This window comes from Kryptolebias marmoratus, linkage group LG14 (genome assembly GCF_001649575.2).
Source record: "Kryptolebias marmoratus isolate JLee-2015 linkage group LG14, ASM164957v2, whole genome shotgun sequence".
In the NCBI taxonomy this organism is placed as follows: Eukaryota; Metazoa; Chordata; class Actinopteri; order Cyprinodontiformes; family Rivulidae; genus Kryptolebias; species Kryptolebias marmoratus.
The window spans coordinates 21980167-22005540 of record NC_051443.1 but is presented as its reverse complement, the minus strand read 5'-3'; the positions used below and the strand labels follow the sequence as shown (position 1 = coordinate 22005540).

The 25374-nt window shown below is 35.9% G+C and overlaps 1 protein-coding gene across 1 annotated transcript in view; it reads left to right on the top strand.

Annotated features, from left to right (window-relative positions):
• lpar1 (lysophosphatidic acid receptor 1) overlaps positions 1-25073 on the top strand; it is a 28973-nt gene extending 3900 nt beyond the window's left edge. The window contains exons 2-3 of the mRNA XM_017410770.2: positions 10186-10941; positions 21465-25073. Coding sequence (XP_017266259.1) covers positions 10203-10941; positions 21465-21790 — 1065 coding nt within the window. The 5' untranslated portion in view covers positions 10186-10202 and the 3' untranslated portion in view covers positions 21791-25073. The remainder of the gene's footprint in view (positions 1-10185; positions 10942-21464) is intronic.
• The last annotated feature ends 301 nt before the right edge of the window (positions 25074-25374 follow it).

Genomic DNA, 25374 nt, shown 5'->3' with positions numbered 1-25374 from the left:
CTGTCAACACAAGGAAAATCATGAATCAATCTTTGATTACTGTAGAATTCTTCTTGTTTAACTCCATACGCCAGCACTTTTGAATGAAGAGCAAAAATGACAGTGCACTAATGCTTTCAGCTTTAGTCAGACAAGGTTTAATGGAGTTTTGTTTAACATGCTCATTCATGCTATGCCCCTAATGCAGTGCACATAATAATCTTTAAACCTAAACTTTTAAAATTAAGAATCAGTATTTCATTTATGTTTTAGGGTAGCCTAATGTGCTTTATTTATTTACAAACAAACTAAAACAACTGGCACACATTTGGCCAGCCATTAGTCTAGACGTTTTGCCTATTTTTCTTTGCTCTGTGCTCTATGACTGATGTCATGGTTGCTAAGGTACTAACTATTGCTAGCTTTCTGACAGAACATCACTCGAAGATATCGGGACTGTCTGTTTAAAATAGCATGTGGTTTTGTTTCTTGCGTGTGGCTGAACATGACCACATGCAACTCCTTGCACACCAATGCTGAATTTTGGGGAAAAAAAAAACAGAAAATTAGAAAGATAAATTTTAAATGCTTCAAGTCAAGCCCAGAAATCTCTGGGGACAACATCACTGATGCAATGCCTTGTTGAATCTGAGCTCCGGTGATGTAATCGGTGGAATCTATCTCCAATAGTATGACTTCATTAGAGTACAGCTGAACACACCCAATAATAAACTGAAGAAAAACATGACATGCATGGTAAGGGCTGTTAATTTGGATCTTTCCATTGTGATGTAGGCAAAAAAAATAGCTCTTGTTGCAGACCTTTATCAAGCAGCTAGATTTAGCTTGAAGTGCAAAACTAGATATTGTATGTTTCCATGTTTAGCAAGTCCATCTATTAGGTGTTTTTTTTGTTTGTTTGTTTGTTTTTTTTAGGAGGGGAATCTCCCAACTATTCACATTTCTTTCAGGTACTTTACATATTATATTTCTCAGTTCCCCGGTTTGGGTTTCCATATTGCCAAATGTAATAATGTAAACATTTGAAACAATGCTTAGGTTTCAGACAAAGATATTTCTATCTTTTAGTCAGGATTTCGCTACATATGTTGGATCCAAGATTCAGTAGCTCTCAAGATACTATTTGCCACCAACAGCTATTAAAAAATGTCCGTTTCAAATGTCACTATGTTTATTTAAGCTGAAGTTTTAACTGTTATATGGATTAATTTTGTGTCTATATTTTATTCCTTTTTGGCACCATTTTGCCAGATAGACATGAGCAAACTGAGAGTGTGCGTTAAACTCTCCTCCATCTGTTATAAGCCATGAGTTAAAATCGTCTTAAACAATGACTCCCCAGGAAACTTTATTATCCAGCTAATGTGGTGAATCCCATTGTTTCTTTGCAATAGATTTGTTGCTTTTAGTAGCTTTGGACAAACCAGAGACCAAAGTGAAACTGACTCAGCTCATCTCTGTGTAATCTAACAACAACAAGTTAACTCCTTCTCCATGGGGAGTAAAACATTATGCAAGAGTCCATATAATGCTTCCACAGAACTTCTGTTGCTGATGTGATGAAATGCTGCTGCTTTAATGGCCTGCAGTGTGGTTTTACATCATCCCAAGTGCATTGTTTCTTATTATAGTCATATAGGCAACTTTCAGTTATCTTTTTTGACATTTCTACAATAAAGCTTGCACAACTTTCCTGATTGTTCATATAGTTACAGAGACCCATGTGTATATAAGTCATCAAATATATTCACAGGTTTAACCCCTGTGTGCATGGGAAGTGTTGACATTTTTCAAGTGTATCATCCAGTAACAAGAAATGAGTCAGCAGTCATGCATGACTCAACCCCACCCTCTCAATCCATCCCTTGTCCAGAGCTCCTTCAGTACACTGCAAGTGTTTGACAGTATGCATTGGTGTGAGAACGTGTGAGAAGCTGGCCTGCCCTCGCTCGGGATTTTTTTTAAAGAGAAAGTTGGAGAATGAACGCTTATGTGTGCGAGTGTTTGTGCAAGTTCTGGATCGCAGACATCTTTTTTTTTTTTTCTCTCTCTCTCTCCGCTTTCTAGAGAGGGAGCGGGGAAACAATGGGCACATTGTGTGGAGAGTTGGCAAAGACAGGAAGGGAGGGGTGGGGGGAATGAAAAGTGAAGTTGAGCAGAGGGAAAAAAGAGATGGCATAAGATGGGTGAAGGGTGGGAAAGTTTAAAAGGGAAAGACAAGAAGAGATGAAACGATGGGAGAAATGTTTCTGAGTGTTGCGTGAAGGAAAAAAAAAGTTAATTTCATCCTATCATTCATGAAGGAATGCATATTGCCCCCATTTTTCATACCATAGTTTAAAACTAAAGCCATCTAATTTAGCTCAGTATTTGTAAGATACATTGGGGTTTAACGATTTTTGTCTTGGCCGAAGGTTGATTAGCTGTGGTGGCCATCTTGCATTGATGTACCTCCAAAGGGTAACAATTTTAGATGTTAAAATGATTACTTTCAGTTACTTCTGTATTAAATGCTTTCTGACTTCTTCAAAATCAAGACCCATGATGTCACCCTGCAATATCGTGCTTATAAACTAAAGGGATTATAGATTATAGAAAACAAAAAGTTTACAGTTTTAAGAAAATTGCTCATGTATTCCCAAGCTTCACAGGCTTAATTTTATCTTTCCAATTCAGTTAATTATTCTGTCCTCCATTGCAAAAGAATAACTTTATCACGCTGTCTTCAGTCAGACAGTTTAGAACTCATTTTGCAGAAATTGGATTTGCGGTTCACCTTCATTTATACACAGACTTCGGTGAACAAAGAGATTTTAAAAATCATTATTTTAGAGGGCACAATCAATCACTCTGCCTTTTATCAGTTCACTGTGGGACACAGCTCCATTTAGAATCCCAGAACAGGGAGTGGTCATACAAATAAATGTTCACTAATGAAAAATAACTCATCCAATGTAAGAATAACATGTCAGTCCGTGGTGATCCTCTTAAAGTCCCATTTGTTTCAGGACCAATAACAATAACAACCAGCTGTTGATATTGAAGGTTGAATGATGAATTGTAAAAGGAGTGAAAGCAGACTTGGGGTTATTTCCTGTATGAAGTTAAGGCAGCTTCTAGTCTGGCTAAGCTTGAACAGGAAGCTTCTTTCAGTAGGTGTCAGATCAGATATTATAGGGATAGTTAAGGTTTCCAGGTACGTTTATTGCAGAGAAGACACCAACTAACCATATTTACACCAATTGATACCACTTTATAAAACATAATTATTACATACAAGGAGTATTTTACCTCTTTTAAATATATTTTCAGGTTTAAATTAGTATTACCTGGTAAATTTTTATATTGAAAAACCACAGAAAGAGACTTTAGAATACCATGTTCCTCAGATTTCTTCTATAGTCCTTGCATTATTAACTGGAGTCTGTTTTTGCCAAAGTGAGACACAACATTCAGACCTATGACATCTCTCTAACCAGCGTCAATCATTGTTATTTCTCCTGTTGTTTTCTACTGTGTTTATATGAAAACCGTCTGCTCAGTGCAGTGCTTTGGAAACATAACTGAAACACACCAGATAGAGGTGGGAGGAGCCTGTAAGATGTAAACTTACAATTTAAGCACTTTTTTTCTGTGGCCACCAAAAAAACTGTAATGCAAAATATTTCAAGATTTACATTTACTGCAGAGAAAGACACAAAAACTAATTGCTGCAGAGTTTGCTTTTGGCCATTTCCTTCTTGCTTTATTGTACCTAGAAGCTTATTCGGATCAAAGGGATTTAGCTATGTTGTGAGCTGATGCCGTTGTTTGCTGGACTGACAAGCAAAGTATCTTATTCTTGTAGAATCAGAGCTTTTAAATGGCAGCCTAATTGTCTCTTCGTCACAGTCTTGGAGTTTTGTAGTGGTTTTGAATTGGTTTTATTGTTTTAATTTTGCATGTTTTGGAGTCCATTACATTTTGATTTAAATCATTATGATTGGTGTTTTGTTATTCATCTTAGTGACCCTGCTTTCCTTCAGTTAGTCTAGCCCTCTGCTTCTCCAGGACACCAACTCCTTATTTAGTCATTATGACACCTGTCCTGTGTCTGTAATCAGTCCCTCAATGCATAAATGCATCCACAGTTGCAGTTGTGCTATGTTGGGTCATTTAGTTATGTTCCAGTCATACTCTTCTTTCTTAATGAAAGCAGAAAATTGAGCAGCCCAAAAGTTAATTCTGTACATTCTGCGCTAATGTTACATATAAAGTAATTTAAAATAAGCACAAAGTTAAAAAGAACATTGTAAGTAGCCTTTGAGGCTCAGTATATCCTATGAACCTAAACACAAGCCACACTTAAGCTTAACTCCATTAATAAGGCCCATTAAAATTCATTCTAAAGTACCTGCTTTTGTGTCTTAATATATACCTAATATAGAATTAGAACTGAATTAGTCTTTTGACACCATCTCTTGACCTATGTGAAAAAAAGCATTCTATATGAACTGAATTTAGAGTAAGGGTGGCAACACTGACATGTAAAATACTGGACTCCAGAGGAGAACCCAAAAGTTGAAGTCAGAGCAGGTATGGTGTCCCTAAAGGATGGTCCCATTACAAGTAATATGTCCAATCACCCTTAATAAAACGAAAAGTACACATCAAATATTGATTTCAGGTGTTAATTCTTGTTGATTCATGTAGTTCTTATCTTGCTGCTGTATGTTCAGATATTTTGGGGTTTTTTTCTAATAAATTTAGTTGTAATTACTAATATCATGCCTAAAAGAAAGCTCAAACCCCACATTACTAGTGCACAGACACTGGTCCAAAAATACAACATGGCAGTTTCCATATATTGTGTCCTGCTGGCTTCAATCCCCAACACCCAGAGAAGATGGGGACATTCGGTCTTATATAAAACATATCAATGGGTGAGAAACCTTTAATCCACCTTGTAATCTCAGTAATGCTGCACTTTTAAGTTTACAGCTAGAACAATGTTGTGGATCTGCTCAGGTTAAGGCTTATTTTGTTAAAGGCAAAGCATTTTCACTATCAAGATCATGTATGTGGAGAATAAGTCATACTTTCACCTATCCAGCACATTATATATATATCTTTCTTTTAATTTGTAATGGTTACTATGAGCTCAAACACCAGACAGAGTTTTGTTCTTCTTTTTATGTATTTATTTATATTGGAGTTTTTTTGCTGTTTGATGTTCATGCCCATCTTGTTTTTAATCACGATATCTAAACAACATTCCACATGGCCAAAAAATGTGTTTCTAGATAGTTCCCAAAACTAAACTTTCATGTGACCACTTTTTACTAAAACATAAAATAACATTTTCATGCATTTTCATGTACTTCAGATACATTGCAATCCTTTCTGAAGATTTCTCAAAGTGCGTCTGCAGGATATCTTCTGGGTTATTTTCATGGAGGATAGTTTTATGCAACACAGCTGCTGGGATAGCTGGAGAATTAATGCTTGCTGACCAATGTTCCTGCTCAGAGGATGGGGTTTTAGGTTGCTTGTACTTTATTAAATTATTTTTTTATTTTATATTTACATAGAGGAGGTGCTGTTTGCATTTTGAATCTTTATTTTTTACTTATTTACAATGTTACCTATAACAACAATATGCAATACATGCATTGCTTACACAATGTGAGTTACATAAACATCATCTATGTGAAAATCACAATATACATACACACACACACATTTTGTAAAACAACCAATACATTGCAAAGTTGAGATGTAAAGTAATGTAATCTAGTAAGGTTTAATTACTTATTTGCCCATTTTTACAGCTCCTGTCCTACATTTGTTTGAACCATAGGTTGCAACATTGTGCAAATGCAAATATAGAGGTGAACAGTAGATATATATTGTAGAAAAAAAACAAAAAAAACAAAGAAACATTCTGGCTGATCAGTTACTAGACCCGTCACACTTGCGTAGTGTCATTGTCATGCATCAGCTCCTTAAACCTTATGCCTTATTGCAAACATAAATATTTTTTGTTTTTCCACTTGACATCTGTTAATGGTGCATTCAGTTACATATAAACAATGGAAAATTTCATATAGACAATTAACGATAAGTAAGATCGTTTAGTTGGGAAGTAAAACCCTTGACAAAGTACTACTGGGACATTATGAGCTTATTTCTTTCTGAGCTTAATATAAATACATATAGACAAAGAACATCAATACAAAGTGGCTGGAATAATGTACAGGAACATTTGTGAGAAAAATGGACTGAATGTCCCACAGAAGAAGTGGGAGACTCCACCAGTGCTGATAGAGAATGGCAGGGCTAAGATACTTCTAAATCTAGACTGATAAACAAGTAATGGCTAACCAAATGGACATAGCAGTGGTTGACAGCCTATAGAAAAAGGCGGTGCTGTCAGATGTAGTAACCCCAAGTGACTGTAAGATCAGGAAGAAGGACCATGAGAAGCTCGAGAAATACCAAGAGCTGAAAGAGGGAATAGAGAAGTTGTGGAGAGTCAAGGCCTCAGTGATACCAGAGGTCATTGGAGTAAAGCGATAGTAAAAAGTGTTGTAGTAAGGTTGTTAATTCATCACATCACTGACATAAGTTGAAGACAAAGTGAGGCATATTTTGGTGTTATATTTTTATACATAATAGAAATGAGGGAGGATGCATGGTCAGTGCAACTTACATTCTGTCCATACAAGACTCATTTAAGATAATGAGAATTCTTTTTTCTAGTCTAAGCTGGAGGAGTTATTAACTTTTACCTTTCAAATCAGATCCATATAAGTCAATACAAAAGGACAGGGTTGTGTTTTTTGACTCCTAAATATATGCTGCTGTGTGCCAAGTGTCATGTTTCTGAAAGAAACATCCCTTTGGGTAAAAATTTGAGAGAGAAACTAAGATGATTGGTATGTGTCTGAGCCAGGCATGTGTTCTGAACACACAGATGTAGTCTTGCTGTCGTTTCTTGAGTAATGACCTCACACATATGGATTCCAGGGTGGTCCTTTTCAGAACCCAAAAGACACTTTGGCACACAAAACACAGTTACTCTCTGTCCACACTGCCAGAAATTGCCACACCTCCACATATCTGCATATATCACTTAGTTATCTCTCTAATACTTGTGGTTCATGTAATTCTAAAATATAAAAAGTTCCTCTTTCCCATCAACACACTCTAGAGTTTTTCTTTTTCAAAAGGGCCATTTTCATACATGTGTACACCCACGTGCAAGAGCACAACTAAATTCCCCTCTTGCTGTGTCCTTTTTCTTGCACAATCTTTCTCTTTTATAAGACTGAATCCCCAGCTGCTGCACTCAAACACATACACTCACACACAATGACATGATCTCCCACTGCAGGATCCCCGGCTCTGATGAAAGTGTCGGGAATGTGCACTGAAAGGCCACTGACACTTCCTCCACTTTCTAGTACTGAAGACTTGCCTCTGGCTTCTAATGCCCTGATGGCTGCTCCCTCTAGATGTTTAATGGCCATAAACCACACAAGACAAGCAGAATAGATCAGCTTTCATCTGTTCTGGTAGTTGTCACAGAGGCTCCATCAGTTTGTCACTTCTGATTTATAGCTCATTAGTGTTCCTGCTAGTTTTCAGCTGCTGCTTGTACTGCCTCAAATAGCTGAGCTACTGCTTTATTTGGACATAAGCAATGATAAAAACCTCAAATTTATGTTTCCTCTTTTAAAAAAAACATTGCCACGGACACCAAAAAGAAAGAGCATTAAAAAGAGACGGGGAATGTATTTTTGTTTGTTTGTTTGCATTATGATAAAATCTGCAGCTTACTGGCCAAACATTGAGCTCATATTGTCCGTATAAAATTTCATACCAATTATTTTATACAATGTGAATAAAAAAAGGATTGGATAACACTGTAGTTTAAAAACATACATATTTTAATTTCAAGTGGGGCATCTAAGGCCATTTACTATATGATACAATTGACACATACTATTACCAAGACCAGCAAAGGACAAGTGCCCCCTGGTGGCAATTTTTGAATTCCAGTCCTCTACGTAAACAATTTGGACAATTTCCTGACTAAAAAATAAAAATCCATCCACTGTCTTTACCTGTTTATCCATGCAAGATAGCGGAGAAACTGGTACCTATTTCCTGCGGCCATTGTGCAAATGGTGGGGTACACCCCAGACAGGTCACAAGTCCTTCTTGGGGTCGCATAGAGACAAACTAGACAGAAAACCATTCACGCTTCATGAATAGTGACAATTTAGAGATACCAATGACATGCATGCTTTTGGTCTGTGAGAGGAGACCAGAGTTCCTGGAGAAAACCCACGCATGCATAGGAAGAACATGCAAACTCCACAGAAAGGTTCCAAATAAGAGATGGCCCAGCAACCTTCTTGCTCTGAAGCATCAGGTCTAGCCATTGCTGCACTGCAAATAAAAATAGTTTTTTTTTGTTGTTGTTTTTATTTAGGTAGTTCTTATCTTGCTGCTGTATGTTCAAATATACATTTTGTAAATACATTTTAGTAATCTATTAGAGGCTTTATAACAGTGTCATGTTACACTGTGATTGATAATAATGTTAATAAATTAATAAATTGGGACAATAGCTAACAGTTTCAATACTGATTTACCATAAGACAGGAAGAAAACCAAGATGTTTTTTATTAGTGACAAAAAAAATCCATTTGAAATTTGCATAAACATACCTAAATAAATAAACCTAAGGCTAGAAAAAAATGATTGTTTGTATATTATTTTTTTGACATGCTTGCAAAACTTAAACAGTAGATATTAAGCAGTTATATCCACCCTGTGTGTGGCTTTCTGCTGTTAGTAATAATTCAATTCATCTAACAGAAAATACTATTTGAATTAAATAACTTTTTATTGCCACCCCAAGCAAATGTGGCTGCAGATGTTTCTTATCAGCCACCCACAGGAAATTGAAAACATAAACAGAGTTTGAAAACCTGTGCATTTGATTTAGTAGGACTTTCTTTATAATGCCTTTGTGGTGCAGCCATGTTTAATCCACACTCATTTTGAATCAGCAGTGTAAGCATTTAGAGTGATGCCAATATGTTGGGGGGGTCTACTGTATAGTTTATGATGCATTGTTTTCTGTTTGGAAAATTCAACATTCTGCCTACTTGGTCAAGAATATTGTTTTATTTTAAGGAAAAAATTAAAATGTATAGCTTTCCTTCGAAAACAGCTTCCTTCATTCCTTGTTTCTCAATTGTCCCAAGTTCCTTCCTTTTCTTCTCTTTAGTCTTTGTCTCACTTACATCCAAACAAACATACACAAACAGACTCTGCACCAGACCCCAGGTCCTGTTTCCGGTTTTGAGTGTATGAGAGAGACTGGTCAGCCTCTGTGTTGGACTGGAGCTTATTACACATACACACATGTTGATGAAAACATTATTTGTTTATGTGTATGAATGAGTGCACTCAAAGCATCATTCTACCTATTGAGTTTTCTTGGAATCCAGAGAAGCATTCTAACACCACAGACATTTTAAATATTTGATGAAAGAAATATGGCTCCTTGCTTCTATAATACTAAAGCTCCTGACTTTATAATGGCTGTTTTCCATATGTGAAGCAGTCAGGGTACCACACAAATAAAAAACATCTAGCAAACAAGCTATTTATTTATTTATTTCCTTGTTTATCTTGAAAAACACATGCTTCCTTAAGCACTGTTTCCTTGAACTATTAGGGAAGAGGACCGTATGATTTATTTACAAAGATATGAACCCATTCTTGAGAGTTAAAAAAAATATAGTAGTTTATAGTCTCAGTACATAATAATTTCTGATATCTAAAAAATAATCTTAAGTAAACCTCAATAGTTTGCAGATGACATAACCATTGCTGGGTAAAGTCTTTTATTTGGGATTTCCACACAATCTAAATTTGATGCTCAAGCTGCTTACATGGACATTCAACTTTCTAAATTTTACATGCTACTGTCTTGAATAAAAGAATATAATTCCCTATCCATGTATATAAAAATGCTCAACAGCAGTAATGCAGTGGTGAAATCTAAAAAAATATACAGTATTAATGTTGTTTTGAGCTCAAAGTGTTTTATGTCTGTCTACATGATATAGGTACATCCTCAAAAAAACCTTCTAAAATCTCTATTTTTTTCTTTTCTAATTTCAGAAAGTGCCACTACCACAATGGATGAGGAGCAGTGCTACTACAATGAGACCATCGCCTTCTTCTACAACCGCAGTGATAAACCCCTCGCTAGTGACTGGAATGCCGTCAGCAGGCTTGTAATGGGTCTAGGCATCACTGTGTGCATCTTCATCATGCTCGCCAACCTTCTGGTAATGGTCGCCATTTATGTCAACAGGAGATTTCACTTCCCTATTTACTACCTGATGGCCAACCTGGCAGCTGCTGACTTCTTTGCTGGATTGGCTTACTTCTACTTGATGTTTAACACAGGACCGAACACAAAGCATCTGACTGTTTCAACGTGGTTGCTGCGTCAAGGCTTGATCGATACAAGCCTGACCGCGTCTGTAGCCAACCTACTGGCCATCGCCATTGAGCGGCACATCACTGTCTTTCGAATGCAGCTCCACACACGTATGAGCAACAGACGTGTAGTAGTGGTGATCGTCATAATCTGGACCATGTCCATAGTAATGGGGGCAATCCCCAGCTTGGGGTGGAACTGTATCTGTAGCCTTAAAACCTGTTCCAACATGGCTCCTCTTTATAGCAACTCCTACCTGATCTTCTGGGCAGTGTTTAACCTGGTGACTTTTGTTGTCATGGTAACACTGTATGCCCACATTTTTGTCTATGTACGACAAAGGACCATGAGGATGTCAAGACACAGCTCTGGACAAAGACGTAACCGAGATACAATGATGTCGCTGCTGAAAACTGTGGCCATTGTGTTGGGTAAGAATGATTTATCAATAATTCCAATTTGTTTGTCTATGTATGTTTGTTTGTCAGTCTGTTAGATAACATTTTTGTATAATATGTTAAGGGTTTTAATACAAATGATCTGCTGTGGTCTGAATTTACCAAATATAAACCAAAATGAACATGCAGGATAGTGGCTCTCCAGGACCAGGGTTGCCTACCCCTGATCTAAGCCAACTGATGGACAAAAGAGACTTTTTCTCCCGCATAAGAAAAAAAAAATGCAAACATTTTGTTTGGAAAAGGGGTTGCACTTTAGCTGTTGTAGAATAATATGCTTATCTGAATTCTGTTCAATACATTTTATGTTGTTTTGCTTCTTTGAATTGACAACATTTCTCACAATTGATTCACTACATTAATACTGCTTCCATTACTGTCTACTAAGACTCTCAGTCTACATCTATCACTGAGTGCCGGTACTGAAGTCATTAGTTATACAAAAACAATGAATGTGTTGAGCTTCTGCAGTTGGACCAAGCACAGTGTCTGCCTAGTAGGACTGCCAGTGTCACATATAGTGATCTAATTTTTCACTGTCCTTTTGTAAATTATACTGTAATTCAGCACAATTAGTTTATGCATTAACAAAGCATTTTAACAATACATTTAAAAATCCTTTTTTATAGTCTTTTAAATGCATTGTCAAAATGCTTTAACAAACACAGATTTTTCTCAACATTTTGCACTGTCAAGTATTTTTTTTTATCTTTCTTTTGCTATTTCTTATGTTTTCCATGAACTGACTAAAAACATAATAGTAGAAGATTATCTCAGTCTCTATAAAGTTAGATTGAGCAAGAATTGTGGGAAAAGTGTTTCTGAGTGCCTGGAAGCAGGATGTGTTGGTCCTAGACAAAACATACCAAGGGATTCCATGTGATTTGTCTCCTATGTGCTGTGTTATCTCATCCTGGTGCAATTGTTGTCTTTACTCCTGTCTTAATTCAAAGCAGGGAACAGCAGAATGTTCTCAGTCTTCCACAGTAAGTGTAAAAGTGGAGATTGTATATTCTCTGTTGCTTAGAGATGTTTTGTTTATTTCTCCTTGTTTAACCTAAGAGGAAGGGAGATTTGAGTACTGTCTGATGGCTTAAACTTGTTTCCTTGTGATTGTATGGTGTAGACTGTATGGTATGTTGAAAGGATAAATTACAAAGTATGTGAGTGGAATAATTTTTGCTGCACTTAGTGAAAATTATTGTTTTTCCATTATGGCAAGTCAGTAATGAAACTTGGTCATTAGTGTTTAGTTTTCTTTCTAGATTATTACAACTAATTTGCACAACAGACTTTCACAATTATATAATGATTTCAAAAAAAAGAAAGAAAAAATATTCATGGCAGCATTGTAGTTGCTGCTGCCTTTTAATTCAGTCTTCTAAAAGAAAAAAAAAACAATCTGTAAAATTTGCTGCAATCATAAAAAAACACTAAAATACATACAAATCATATTCCATGTGCAAATTTTTTTAATTACCTGGAAACTAAAGCATTATCTGCCATTAAAACAGGAACAAAAAAATAAGTACAATTCCATACTGTTACAGATGATCAGTTTAGCAGACTGGGCTAAATGAGTGCTTTTTGGTAGAGTTGTGCAAGAAGCCAGGTTGATTAGCAGCCTTACAGATCCCTAGTCACCTTAAAAACCAAAGTCATTTTAAGACTATAATAAATTCTTCAGTAGTAAAGACTTTAAAGTTCAGTTTTTAGAAACACTTTAGAGCTGGAGTAAAATTGTGAAAAAATAAAATAAAATAAAAAAATTGTGAAATAAAAGCATTCTTCATTTTTAGGTTTCTTGGAAAATCCCATTTGTTTCTTTTCTCTAAAGCTAATAGTTTACTCAGTCTTTTGAGCAAGGGTGTGATGTGTTTTTGTTCAGTCTGGAATTCTCTGTTTTTGAGTGAGGTAATCTTGAATTACTAAAGAGGATACTGAATACTACGTCTCTCCCTTTCTATCACCCTTCTCTTTCAACTCATTCCAAATGACAATTGAATCACATCTCTCAAATACTTTGTTATCATTTTTTAAACCCTTCTCAAACAGGCAAATGGGATTTTTAAGCTATCCTATCTATAATATGGTAACAATTTCATTAGATTCCTGGCTTTACTTATGCGCTTCTCAGGCAAATTATTACATTATTTCCTCTTCACAATCTTCCATCATGTGGCCAAATGATAATAATTGCTCCCCTGCTGACTGTTGTCCTTTCTTTACTTTCTTCACTGGGAAACTGGGGGAAAAAACAAAGTTTGTTACTAAAATGTGCACAAACATGGGCAGATAGAGCGTGTAGATACATAGTCTCCCACAGACACATAACCCTCCAAGCCTAATAAAAAACAAAAGAACACAAGATGGACTTCATTCACATAAAACTGGTGGAAAAAAACAAAACCACACATGGGATTTTTTTGTTTTGTTTATATAAAAAGATACACATCTGGAGATAGCACTAAAGCACACACAGTCATTCTTTTTTCCCCGTTTTCCATGCAGTCTGTAGAGTTTTGACCTAACCGGCCAAGTAGGTCCAACCTGATCGCAAAGAAGTTAATTTAAAAAGCTCTACATGTACTACTGAATTTTGCAGTGAATCGTAAAATATTAATATGAATAACTGAAACCTATTGTTTAGTACTCCTAATAGCCATATTGTCTTTTTTGATAGGAAGATAAATTTTTAGTCTACAAAGTAATGAAAACTAGTTAATGCTCATCTTTCAAAGGGAAAAACTTAAGGATTAGGTCAAGAACAATCTCGCTAGTCTTTGGCCACTTGGCTTGTCCAGAAAAAAAAGAAAAAAGAAAGACACGTTTGAGTGATCTGAACAGACATTTTCTTGAATAATTTTCAGTGAGCAAACAGTCCTATTTAATTAACCATGACATTTTCATTCTGTGTGGGAGTCTGTGTGTCAGGTTTTGGCTTATGTACGGGTTTTCTGTGAATGATCTGATTATCTTAAAGCTTATGGTGCTGTATGAAGTCACATTGTCAGACAGTGTGGAGTGCCAAGCCATACCATCCCTAAACACATGCAACCAGATGGCATATCACTGACTTGCATGTGTTACAAAATCTCTGTGTATAACGAACAAGTATTTACCCTAAAAAACGTAGACTCTTCCATGTCTTGATTTCAAAATTAGGACAAACAATAAAGGTTACAAAATCTCAAATATATCTCTCAGAAACACACAATTATTGCATGTAATTTTGCTGCTGTTTCTGGCAAATTGAGACCAGAACCAATCAGAGCTAGCCATAAGCCAAATGGTACAAACCACAGCCAGCATTTAAACATGCCTGCTATGTTGATCACGATGTCACCTGTTTTCTATGTTGTTCAGTGTTTGTGTGTATGTGTTTGTGTGTCTGCCAAGATGTCTGATACACAGTGCAGCTTTTCTAATCTCTCACAATGGCAGCAACTGTCCATGTGGATCCTGTTTCAGAAGCATCAATTGTTCATTCAGGCAAATGTTTTACTCTGTTTAAATAACTACACTTATTCAATACTTTAGGAAAGTGCACAAATTGTAAATAGTGGTCAGAAGAAATGTTATGTCTTTAGACCCTGACCTATACATGAAAGAAAACCAACTTTATCATTTTGTGCAGGTACATTTAAAACATGAAATTTAGAGCTAAGTACTTTAGGAATTTAACATGACCTTAATATGCAGACATTGTTTGGTGGCTTCTTTTGCTGCGAGGAACACTATAGGCAAGTTAGCTTGAAGTCACTGAGGCTGAAGAACACACAGGAAACACAACAGCAAGATGGTATAAAACGGATATTACACTGAAGTTTAGTCTATAAATAGGATGACTGAAGTTTCACTTTAAATCAGCATTTATTTTGCCAAAGCCTCTACAGTAACCATGTACATGTTTTGTTTTGTTTTGGTTTTTTTTAGTCAAGTTTGAAAACCAGAGTTCTCAGCACTCAGAAGTGAGTTGCTGCTGCAGACTAACAATTGTGCTGGCAGAGCAGGGGAAAAACTGCATTACAGACATTTCAATTAAGTCACTGTACTTACAATCAAAAGCCTGTTTCCTGGACTATTATATCACTGTGACACCACCACCAGAATCCATCTCTGAGCACAGCACAAGCCTCTTTATCAATAATTGTAAACACTCAACTGCTGAATGTGTACTTGTGTGGAAGCACTGATGTGGGAAAGAGGAGATGGAGGGGGAAAGATCTTTCTGTTGACCAACAGGAAGCCACTCAGCCATTTCAGAAACATATAAATATATGATGGTCAAAACCACAGCAAAAGGTTTGCCTAGAAAAATGAGAGAATGAGATAAACAAAATGAGACATACACAAAAAGGATGCAACTGAGAGACAAACAAAGCCAAAAAGTTATGTACAAAGAAAATTATATTAATAAAAACAATTATATATTAGAAACACAAAGAAAACATTGGGAGTTAGGAGTGAGACAGGAAACCAGATGGGGGGGAAAAAAAGACAAAGAAAAACTAATTAATGGAAAGAATTAGAAGCCATATAAGAGAAGTAATGTAATATTGGGTCTTTATTCATTTTTAGGAGCCTGGGAGGATTCACATTAGCTGAAATCTAAGCCAGCCAGATTACATGTGAGAAATTATAGTAATGCATAAAAATCCGTAATAGCAACATGAGTAGCTCTCAAATGAGAAAAGCATATTGCGGTCTGAGAAATACATCAACACAAAGTAGAAAGTCTTACAGCTGGGAAACAAAGCTTTGATCAAAAACATAAAAAGGCCATTATGGACATTCTTTTACCTTTCATGCACTTGTTTCACCATGACAGGCATTGTTCCATAGTGAAATTTCCTTTATAAAAACCTTGGTATGTTGCAAAGCAAACAGAGAACGTCCTACACTGTAAAATTATTTGTTCAAACACTGAAAGGGATGCTGAAGGATAGCATTTTTCCTGTGCTAAATGACACTGAGAAGTATAAACAATAAAACACTCCCACACAGAAGAGTTGATGGCACAGCTGATGACTAGTGGATAAAAGCTCAACAATATTTAATCTACATCTGACTAAAAATGAACTTTTCTCGCTCTGACAGTCATAGAGAAAGATGGATACTTTATTAATCTCTTGAGGGAAAATATTGTATTTCAGGCAATTTATGTATATAAGAACACATGACCAGAACTTATCATGATGACAATTTCTGTTCAGATTATTTCTTGCCAGGATTATAGATGCCAATAAAAAAAATGATTGCACCAATAAATACAGTACATTTAAAAACAGAGAAATAAAAGGGAAAAAAGTAAAACTGTGTGTTTTTTGGCATCACAAATCAAAGTAGAAGGAAACACTTAGCTTTGAGCTGGAAAAAGAAATTACAAATCAAGTGAACACTAACATTTTCTATGTTAGTAACTGAAAAGTTAATTTTGAGGTGTATTTTAGATGCATATATATATATATATATATTGTATTTTACAGCTCGAACTAGGTGAGGAAACTGTGCAGCTTGAACCTAACCAAGTAAATCTGATGCCTAAACCTAATCAAGCAGCAAATATAAATATGTGGTTACTTACAATCACCTCCAGTCCTGCTTCTTCAAGAAGACCTTGTAATACGCTCCTTATTAAATAGTCCATGTTTTTGTTTGTTTGTTTGTTTTGTTTTCAGTTGCTCCCTTCTGCAGTGGTTGCCAGAGCGAGTGAACTTTTACAGTGGATTTGGTAATTGTTATACGCCAGATGCCCTTCCTGATGCAACCTAGGCTCAAAGTTGCAGCCTCAGGATTATGAAACTGTGGCACTGACCACCAAAGCTACCAAGTCCACAATGAAGATTCCAAAAGACATTGAGTGTCTCACACATACACAGTCCTACTAAATAAAAAGATTGTTTGGTGGAGTGTTTCTTTCTAGACAGCTGTACTTTTGTGGTGGTGGTTATAGAAAGAAACCCTTGCGTTTCCCTCTCTGTCAAATAATTTAGGCTTTAATTACCAAGATGATTGATTTGGCAAAGTGTCATAAGAGCAGTTATGACGTTCTGAAATGTCACAAATTATTACTTGTCCAGAATGGTGTCTTAAACCATGACCTCAATTACTGTCCAATTATTGACCAAGTGACTGGTGGCTGGTTTATACAATTAGCTGTAGGGCACTCAGATTGAAAGCGAGCAGGATCATGTGTCAAACAAATTATGTAGCATCTGGGTTACTTCATGTTGTTCCAGAAGACATAAAACATGACATTGCATGATGGCTTTCTATTTTTTTTTTACAATTTGAGTGCAACATTGAAAGTACTTGTTATTTTTTTTTTTTTTTACTTTAAGAAGATTATTTTAAAAACTACTTGGGTAAATAGACTGAAAGGAGGAAGATCATTGGCAGAAAAATAGAAAACTATTCTTGTGGTTGATGCAAATAAAAAAACAGCAATCGTGGTGAAAGGACTTACAATCTGAAAACCGTTTAAGGTTACATAAAATTCATGGAAAAAAGAAAATAAAATCTCTAAAGTTAACATTCTAAAGGATTTATGCGAACTGCAAACAACTAACATCCTTTGCTGTGCTTTTTGTTGAATCTCCTGCTTGAAGCAGTTCTACAGCCTTTTCCTTTGTTTTGACTGATATTTCTTTTGTTAGGGGTATGTTTCCTGCTAATCAGCCTGGTACAACAGCTTGCAAAAGTCTTCAAGCACATTCCTGTAACTACAAACTCGAGTATATTTCGAGTTTGCAGTTTTTTACACCTTATTTAGCTTTATTTAATCATTAATAAAGGGTTAATTAACCTTGAACCCATCCCTTGATAAGCTATAAATTAATACATTTATCAATGCTTTACCCATAAAGGCTAATTACTTCCAAAACAACATACTCAATGTTTATTAATGCTTAATAACTCATGAATTAACTAATCTATATACTGTGTGTATATGTATGTAAATGCTCATATAAATGTACTTTCACACCATGTGTTAGACATGTATTAATGGTTAGAGAATGTTTGAATTGACTATATACTTATCCTGCACTGCATTATTAATCAAGGCAGTTGCTTGTAGTTAGTTAAGTCTTTTTGGGAACCCATTTAAAGTGAAGACTATTTGCGCTTTGTTAAGCATTTGTTAATGTAGACAAAACCCTGAAGGGCCACAGGTTCCTTTTCATCTCTGAAAATCAGACTAAAATCAACACAATCATGTTCCAGGTGTCAGGGGTTGTAGTGTAGTGAGTGTGTGTAGCTCTTAAACATACTTAACTGAAAGCATGGTGAAAGGAGGAGCAGTGTTATCTCTAACGCTTGATCAGCTAAGCATGCACATTGCAGACTTGATCAATGATTCTATTATGTATGAAGCTTGGCCAGGACAGTGTTAGATCAGATATTTTGGGTCAGTACAGATGACTAAGACAGGATACTTAGGTCAACGTTAAGACAGTATCTCACTGAGCTGACACTGTTGGAGACTAAAAATTTCAAGAAAATAGGTGGATTTTTAGTTGCTGTCTCATTTAATTCTTAGTGTTTGTGATCAAGCAACCAGAGATGTTGTTTTTTAATTAGTTAAAAATTTAAGAACAATGATGTGTTATTGTCATAAATTTGAATCCAGTAACGAAGCCTGCTTATTGTAAAAGTGTCACTGCCCTCAGCCATTAGAAGAGTTCTTTTTTAAACTAGTACTGTAACAAATCGTATGATAACATTGAAAGTCAGAGAGCAGTATTAACTGGGAAGTAAAGAATTCTGAGATGGAATGAAGAGTTATGAGATTTCTCAACATCTTCCAAATGTTTTCCCATCTGTCTTTGTACTATGTGCAACCATGTGCGTGTTTTTCTCTGTGTTTGTATCTGAACATGTGTCTGCCTTCAGTTCTGCATTTGTGCGTGTGTAGGTGTGTGTTGCATATGTGCATGTTTGCTGTAGGGTTCATTGCCTCAGTCTGGTCTCCATTATTTCCGAATTATTGTTCCCACAGCACACTTTTCTCTGTCTGATGAAAGCCCACTTCCACCATGAAAAAAAGAAGAGGAGGAAAGTTAAGAAAGGCAAACAGTTTTAGTCTGCATTGAGATACTGAGACGAACATTTTAGTCTAACTTCCCTTTGCCAAAGAATTTACTTAGACTGCCAAAAAAAATGAATTTACTTCATAAAACTTGTGAAATAATGTTCTTAAAAACAAAGGACAAGTGTTTGTTTCTTGCAGCAATAAAAGGTTATGAGGAAGTAGTGAGTTGATATTACAGCTTTCATGCCATGCGATGTAAATATACATGGACGAAAGATGTTGGTGCATATATATTAGATTGCTAATAAAGATTTTTAAAGGTAATTGCTAAAGCTACTCTGGTTTTTGCCCACAGACTAAAAGATGCATGTTAGGTTAATTGGCAACTCTTGCACAGAAATAGGCACCAGTTCTCCACAACCCAGAAACAGGAAGCAGGTAAAGAAAATGGATGGATGGATGGATGGATAATGCTAAAGCTCCACATATCCATGGTGCCTATCTCCAGCTGCACCTTTAATGCTTTTTAAATATTTTATTTTAATATAAGCCTCTAGAATAAACAATAAACCAGCCACTGTTGAACTGAACAGTCCCATTTAGTGCATCTCACCAACATCAGATTTTTTGTTTCCATGAAGATCTCACTGAGGATTCTGAGTTCAAATCAGTCTTTTGAAAATTAAAAAAAACAAAGAAAAAACAATAATTTCACAACACGAAAAGTCTGAAAGTACATTTTTCATTCATTTCAAAAATTTTCAAGCCTGCTTCAGAACCATGTATAATTGCCTTCCTCCAGTGACTTTCCACTTCTCTGGCTCCTTTTTCTCACTTTGTGGCATTTTAAACCAGTGACAAGGCAAAAAACAATCTTTTTCTTTTTTTTTTTTCTTTTTCTTTTTCTTTTTCATTCCACAAACTAAACATTGCAATGCAAGAAAGAAGCAAGTGAGCTAACTTGTTCCACTCTCTTTTTTTTCTTTTTGTTTATATATATATATATATATATATATATATATATATATTTTTATTTAGGTTTCAGACTGTTTGAGATACAAATAGTTCAGATAGTTTCACTGCTGGGTTGTGAACAATTTAAGAAATGCATTCAACTCTGGAGAATCTGGAGGGTCTGCTTGCATAGCTGGGAAGTGAAGTCAAGGCTTTGCTGCAGCTGCTGCCTGCAGAAACACTAACAGATAACAGGCCTGCTTGTCATTTCTGTTTGACTGTGTCAACCCTGCTTGCACAATTTCTAATTGAGGGTTGTTGTTTTTTTTGTCTCAAGGGGCTAATGTTCTACAGTTGACTTACAAAAAACAACAAAAAAAAGACACAATTTGTTAAAAGATTGAATTTATTACTGTATTTATTGTATCAGAAGTACAAAGTAAAGGGGGAAATAAACAGAATGTGCACAACTGTCATTAAAAACCTTATAAAAATGAATCTCTCTTGAGCTACTGCATACAATTTTTCATGATGTCATTACATCAATTAGCTATAACATGATGACTGCAAACTGAAAAAGTGAATAACACAACTCATCATCTCGATACAATTCCAAGTATATCCTTCAGATGAATGTTGCTTTAAATTTTACCACCCATCTTAACATTTCTGCAGATTACTCATTCATCAACTGCCTCCTCTCATCATGGTAGCCATTGGCCCTTCAGTCACTATTTACTAATGTCTTGAAGAAAAGACTGAGATAAAAAAGAGGTGTTTATCTTTCTATAATATGTCAAAAACTGGTTAACACAAAATTGTTTGACCCCGAAGCAAAACAAGACTATTATTTTTGGAAATTGTACCATTTCAAAAAATTCACTAACTTGGCCCTCTTGCTCCTCATTTTCCAGCACTGTCATAAATCTATCAATACGTAGTTCTTTGAAATTTGAGAAGCAAGTATCCACAGTTTTTAAGACCCATTTTTATCAGTTATGCCAAGTTATCAAAGCCAAATCTGACATTCCTTCCAGGCCTTGAAACACTTATCCATCCCATCGTCAATGCTAGATTGGGCTGCTGCTATTCCTTATGCTTCAGTCTAGAAAAATCTTCTCTTCATTGCCTTTTGACAGAAACTAGGAGGCATAACCACAGTAGTAGTTTGTTTTTTGGGACCAAGCTTTTTTTTTGCTCAAGAAATAAAATTGACATAGCTCATCATTAGAAGGGTAGTCATAATGTCATGTACATAGACAACTGCTTGTGTCTTTCAGTTACAGGAAAACCTTTCAGATGTGTTTTCCTTTAGTGGATTTTCATACATAACTAATAGACTGTAACAGAAATTTGAAACGTTTTGAAGTCACCTCTTGTTGCCCATCTTGGGCCCATTTGTCACATAAAATTGCATTAAACATTATTTCTCGTTTTTCTAACAATACAAACTTTAAACACCTGCTTATAGCATTTCACTTCTTAAATGTGTTTTGTGTCTTTTCAGGTGCATTTATTATCTGCTGGACTCCGGGCTTGGTCATCCTACTCCTCGACGTCTTCTGTGCCCACTGCAATGTCCTCACGTATGAAAAGTTCTTCCTGCTCATCGCGGAGTTCAACTCGGCCATGAATCCTATCATCTACTCCTATCGTGACAAGGAGATGAGTGCCACCTTCAAGCAGATCTTGTGCTGCCAGCGACAGGAGAATGTCAATGGTACGACGGCAGACGGATCTGACCGGTCTGCGTCTTCCATCAACCATACGGTGCTTGGTGCTGGAGCCATGCATCAACACCATCACCACAACAATGAGCACTCAGTGGTATAAAAAGCAGAAAAAGAAAGCTAAACGTTATCAAGATACTGACTTAAAAAAAAGAGAAATGGTTAAAAGGGATTGGGAGCATGGCATTGACTGTGGTGTAAATTTGTGATTAACAGGTGATAATGAAGAGGATAGAGATCATAATAAAGAAGAGGAAGACAACTATGATGAAAAGTGAAGACTTCATCTTTTTGAAATTGAGGAGTTTGAATTTTGAGTACTCTGACAGGCCATTAGCTTTTGTATTTAGTTGAATAATGTTGTCCTTTAAGTTTTGTGTTATATGTATTTTTACAAGCAAAGATGATATGGATTATTTGAGTAATCTGTGAAATGAAGGTAATGCCAGTATAACCATTTTCTGTCTCCAGTTCAGTCCGTCTAACTGTGTAACTACTCTTCTCGATCTATGTCATTTAGACAGAAGTCATGACCCTTTGTCAAGCATTGGCTGTCAACTCAAAATAGACACTTATTTTAATCCACTCATGTTCAACTTTAGTTATTCTCACAGACCAAACAGAAGTGGCTCTCTGCTGCACCAACTCAACTTTATACCCCTCCAACTCCACTTATGTACTTTCACACGCATGACTTCTGTGTGCAACAATGGCATTTTAAGCTTGGATTGAATCCACAGTGTTATATAAAAACAAAATAAAATGAAACAACTAAATGAAGAAAAAAAAAAGAAAACCTGTAAGACGAGCTTAATGGACAGAATTTTTTCAAACGCATGTCATGTGCAGCTTTATTCTGTTTGCTGTGACCTGTGACCTCAGCCTTTCTTCTCTCAGTTATTCAGTGATATCTTTGGATTGGACTGTGCTTATGCTTTGTTACTGCTTTGTTATGCTTTAAAATTATTAAGAAGTGATGGAATATCTAGGTGTTTATGTTCAGAAGGAGCGACTGGTCCTAATGGGTTAATGAAAATACTTTGGTAAAAATAACAGAAATTTTTATTTATTTATTGTTTTTACTAGTAAACCTGCACTGCTAACTAGGGGCAGACAGTCAGCTGAAATTGACCCAAATTCATGTTTGTCAGGCAAAATATAAAGTTTTATCATTACGAAGTATTGAATTTAGCTTTTTTATGTTTTTAAGCTCAACCCATTTGCCTCCATCCACTCATGTATTTTGAAGCTCTGTGGTCATGGTACCTTAATCATAACTCTTTATAGTGGAAATCTTTTTTTTTCATTTTCAATACTGTGAAAAAGTTTTAAACTCTTTTCATTTTTTTTTTACTTTCCTTTAAAGAACCTAGACTTTTATGTAATTTTCTAAAGTGGTGTAGACCAATGTTTCTTCAGGCTTTCTGAACATCTTTCAAAATGTTCCTTTGGACTTTGACTGATTTGTTCAGTAATTTTTGTCTAGCCCTTGTACCTGTCCATGACAGCATATCATATAGCTTGAGGAAAGTAAAAAAGCGGTGGACATAAGAAAGAAAATATATATCTACAGCAGACAAATAGTATCTGACAGTCATGTCTTTTAAAAATATTTGAGTAAAGACCAGACACATGACTTCATCTTAAGACATCATTTTAAAATATTACAAGAAAGTTGAGAAACTTGGAAGTAAAATATAAAGAAATGAGAGATAACTCGGGGCTTTTCCACAGTGCTGTATTTCTGACTGTCTTAGCATTTGTTTCTTTTTTTATCTTTACTTGATTTATTTTATTTTTAAAATAGAGCAGAGATTTCAAAATCATAGGTAAACCCCTTCATGAAGGAGAATTTTAATGATTTTATCCAACAGACTTCTTTGGTATATGGCCCTGGGCACTGCCCTAAAGTTTGACATTCACTGCAACCATTTTGTTCTGACTAAAGATTATTTTAGGTTATTATAGCAAACTGATTGAACTATCTACTTTCTCATTTACATTTTTGTTTACCAGTGTGTCACTCCTTGTATACCATTGTAAGTATTTGTGTACAGTATGTGTATATAAAATTTATTATTCAAAGTTAATCACCAAAGGGAAAAGTGTTTGCTGTCTTTGAACCTAACTATGTTAAATGTTGTCCAAATGTACTGTATGGTTGTGTTAATGATTCTTATGTAATCTGTGTTGTTTTCCTAATGAATGAGTCTTAAGATGCTACAAAACCTCTAAACATGTTCTTGTGTTCTTGACCCTAAAGTAGGTATATGTGTGAGTGTGTGCCTGCCAGTTCTAAGTAATTTAACACCAGACCAAAAGACAGTTCCTCTCTCTGGTTGAAACTATAGTTTCACCTCCAAACACATCCAGCAGCGTTCACATGTAACTACATCCAACAGTGGAGCCACAAAGCAGCAAGGGGAGATGTGAAATAAAACCACTGGAGATGAGCAAAAGCAACAGATGGTGTTAAATTACCTTTTAAACGTGTGTTCTGCTAATACAGCCTTAATACATTTGCCTTACTGTAACCCAAAGATCAATGTTGTGCATTAGCGTAACATAGGATCTCATTTATTTTCTGTATAATTACACAATTGTCACATTTCTCATTGGTGACCTGCTTTATTTCTTCAGAGTCCAGTTTTATGCTTTATCTTTCCAGATTTGTACATTCTGACTTTTTTTTTTATCCTGACTGCTTTGTATTTTGTCTCAGTGGTGGATTTGGTGTTTGTTGTGGTTTTATCCAAATGAAAGATAAAGTTGTAATTGTTTAATCATTAAAATCTGTGCAAACCAAAGTTATGCTCAGTTCTTCTCAGTTATGGGTTAAAAAAAATTGATAAAAATATATTTTTCCTAATAATTTTATATGTACAAAAGATGCCGAGCTTTCCTGGTTCCTGCTGCAAGACCCTCCCTAGTCGGAACAGCTGAGAACATGGTCAGCACCTATCTTCTCTCCCTTCAGGCCATATACAACACCCATCTTACATGCAAAGCCTTCTGCACCCACACATCACACAGCCTCCTCATTCTGCTGCCATCAGGGAGGAGACTGTGGAGTCTCCAGGCCAGGACCAGCAGACTCAGGGACAGCTTCATCTACCAGGCTGTCAGGAAGCTGAACTCCCTTCCTGTTCCCCCTCCCCTTTTTTCCCCTACACACACAAACCTTGGACTCTAGCAACCCCCACCCCCTAGGGTTGTTGTCAAATAGGTTATCCATGTTACCTTTATGTTGTATATCTTATATGTCAAATGTCTTTCTGTTCTATCTCAATTGTTTTTATGTATTGTGGATGAGAGAAGAATGCAATTTCAATTCTCTGCATGTCTTGTACATAAAGAAAATTGACAATAAAGCTGACTTGACTTGGTTCAGTAGTGTTTTGAAAGTAAATGCAACATAAAAAAGGAGAATTCCAAACTTTCAATACTCAGAAGCCAATATCAATGGAAACACAACCAGAGGCATTGTGTTGACATTCCACTAAACCCCCAATAAAAACATAAGAAACATATTTATTCATAAGTGACTGTTTTGTTCATGATAAAAGTGTTGAATGGCATTACTGGAATGGTTAAAATGATAACACTGTGTTTAGTCTTGCCCTGGTGGTTCCTCCCTGTTATCCGCTGGTGTTGCTGTTTCCATGACATCAAGAAAGTCAGGATACA